Below are 943 nucleotides of genomic sequence, written 5' to 3' on the forward strand. Positions count from 1 at the left end.
AAGATATATAGATAGTAGATATATATAGATGCAAAATTTATATATTTAATTTATATTCTGATACATCTCTTTGTATGATATATTGAACAGAGTAGTATCGTTCGACATTGCCCCTAAACCAGAAAGCGCCTCTGAGGACAGTCGCATAGAATACATCCAGGGAGACATCTCAGATGTGGTAAGTACTAAAAGTACGCTTGCGCCGTTCAAACGTATACTTGTGAATTCTCGCACAGTCTCGATACTATGAATAGAGTCTGCATTCTCGCACAGCCCTTGTACTATTGCTACCTCACATATAACCGTTCTGTTAAGCTTTACGAACTCTATATCCTTGTAGGATGAGTTTAAGCCGGCAATACGTTTGATCCCCACATATAACCGTTCGATTTTGACTATTACGAACTCCTCATCCATGTCAGACAAAGTTGAGCCTGCAATACGTTTGATACCCACATTCAACCTTGTGTTAATTATCACGAACTCCATTCCCTTTTTAGGCCGTGGTAAAGCGCGCATTCGCCGGAGTGGACTGTGTATGGCACATCGCCGCAATCGTCGGCCCTTTCCATCCGCTTGAACTGTACCGTAAAGTTAACTATGTAGGGACACTCAATGTCATCGAGGCCTGCAAGCAACTGAAGGTGTGCGCATACATACTTGTACAGTTTAGTTGCAGGTGCACGTATAGTTTCAGAGCTAAGTAGTGCACAACTTTATAATGTACGTTTATATATATATATATATATATTTACATATACATATGTAGGTGTATACATGGATATATAGATATATATGATATTAGATGTAGATATAGATATAGGATAATATATGTAGATATAGATATAGTTATATATATATATATATATAAATATATATATATATATATATATAAATATTTATGTATAAATATACAGGGGATATATAGATGTATGGGATAATA

The 943-nt window shown here is 35.6% G+C and overlaps 1 protein-coding gene across 1 annotated transcript; it reads left to right on the top strand.

Moving 5' to 3' along the window:
• Positions 1 to 90: 90 nt before the first annotated feature.
• On the top strand, positions 91 to 707 carry SARC_17333 (hypothetical protein; the record flags this gene model as incomplete). The annotated part of the gene is made up of 2 exons (XM_014288570.1): positions 91 to 178; positions 501 to 707. Coding segments are annotated over 2 exons (295 nt in total), but the record flags the coding sequence as incomplete, so codon positions are not given.
• Positions 708 to 943: the final 236 nt, after the last annotated feature.

The sequence above is a fragment of the Sphaeroforma arctica genome (assembly GCF_001186125.1).
Source record: "Sphaeroforma arctica JP610 unplaced genomic scaffold supercont1.10413, whole genome shotgun sequence".
Lineage (NCBI taxonomy): Eukaryota > Ichthyosporea > Ichthyophonida > Sphaeroforma > Sphaeroforma arctica.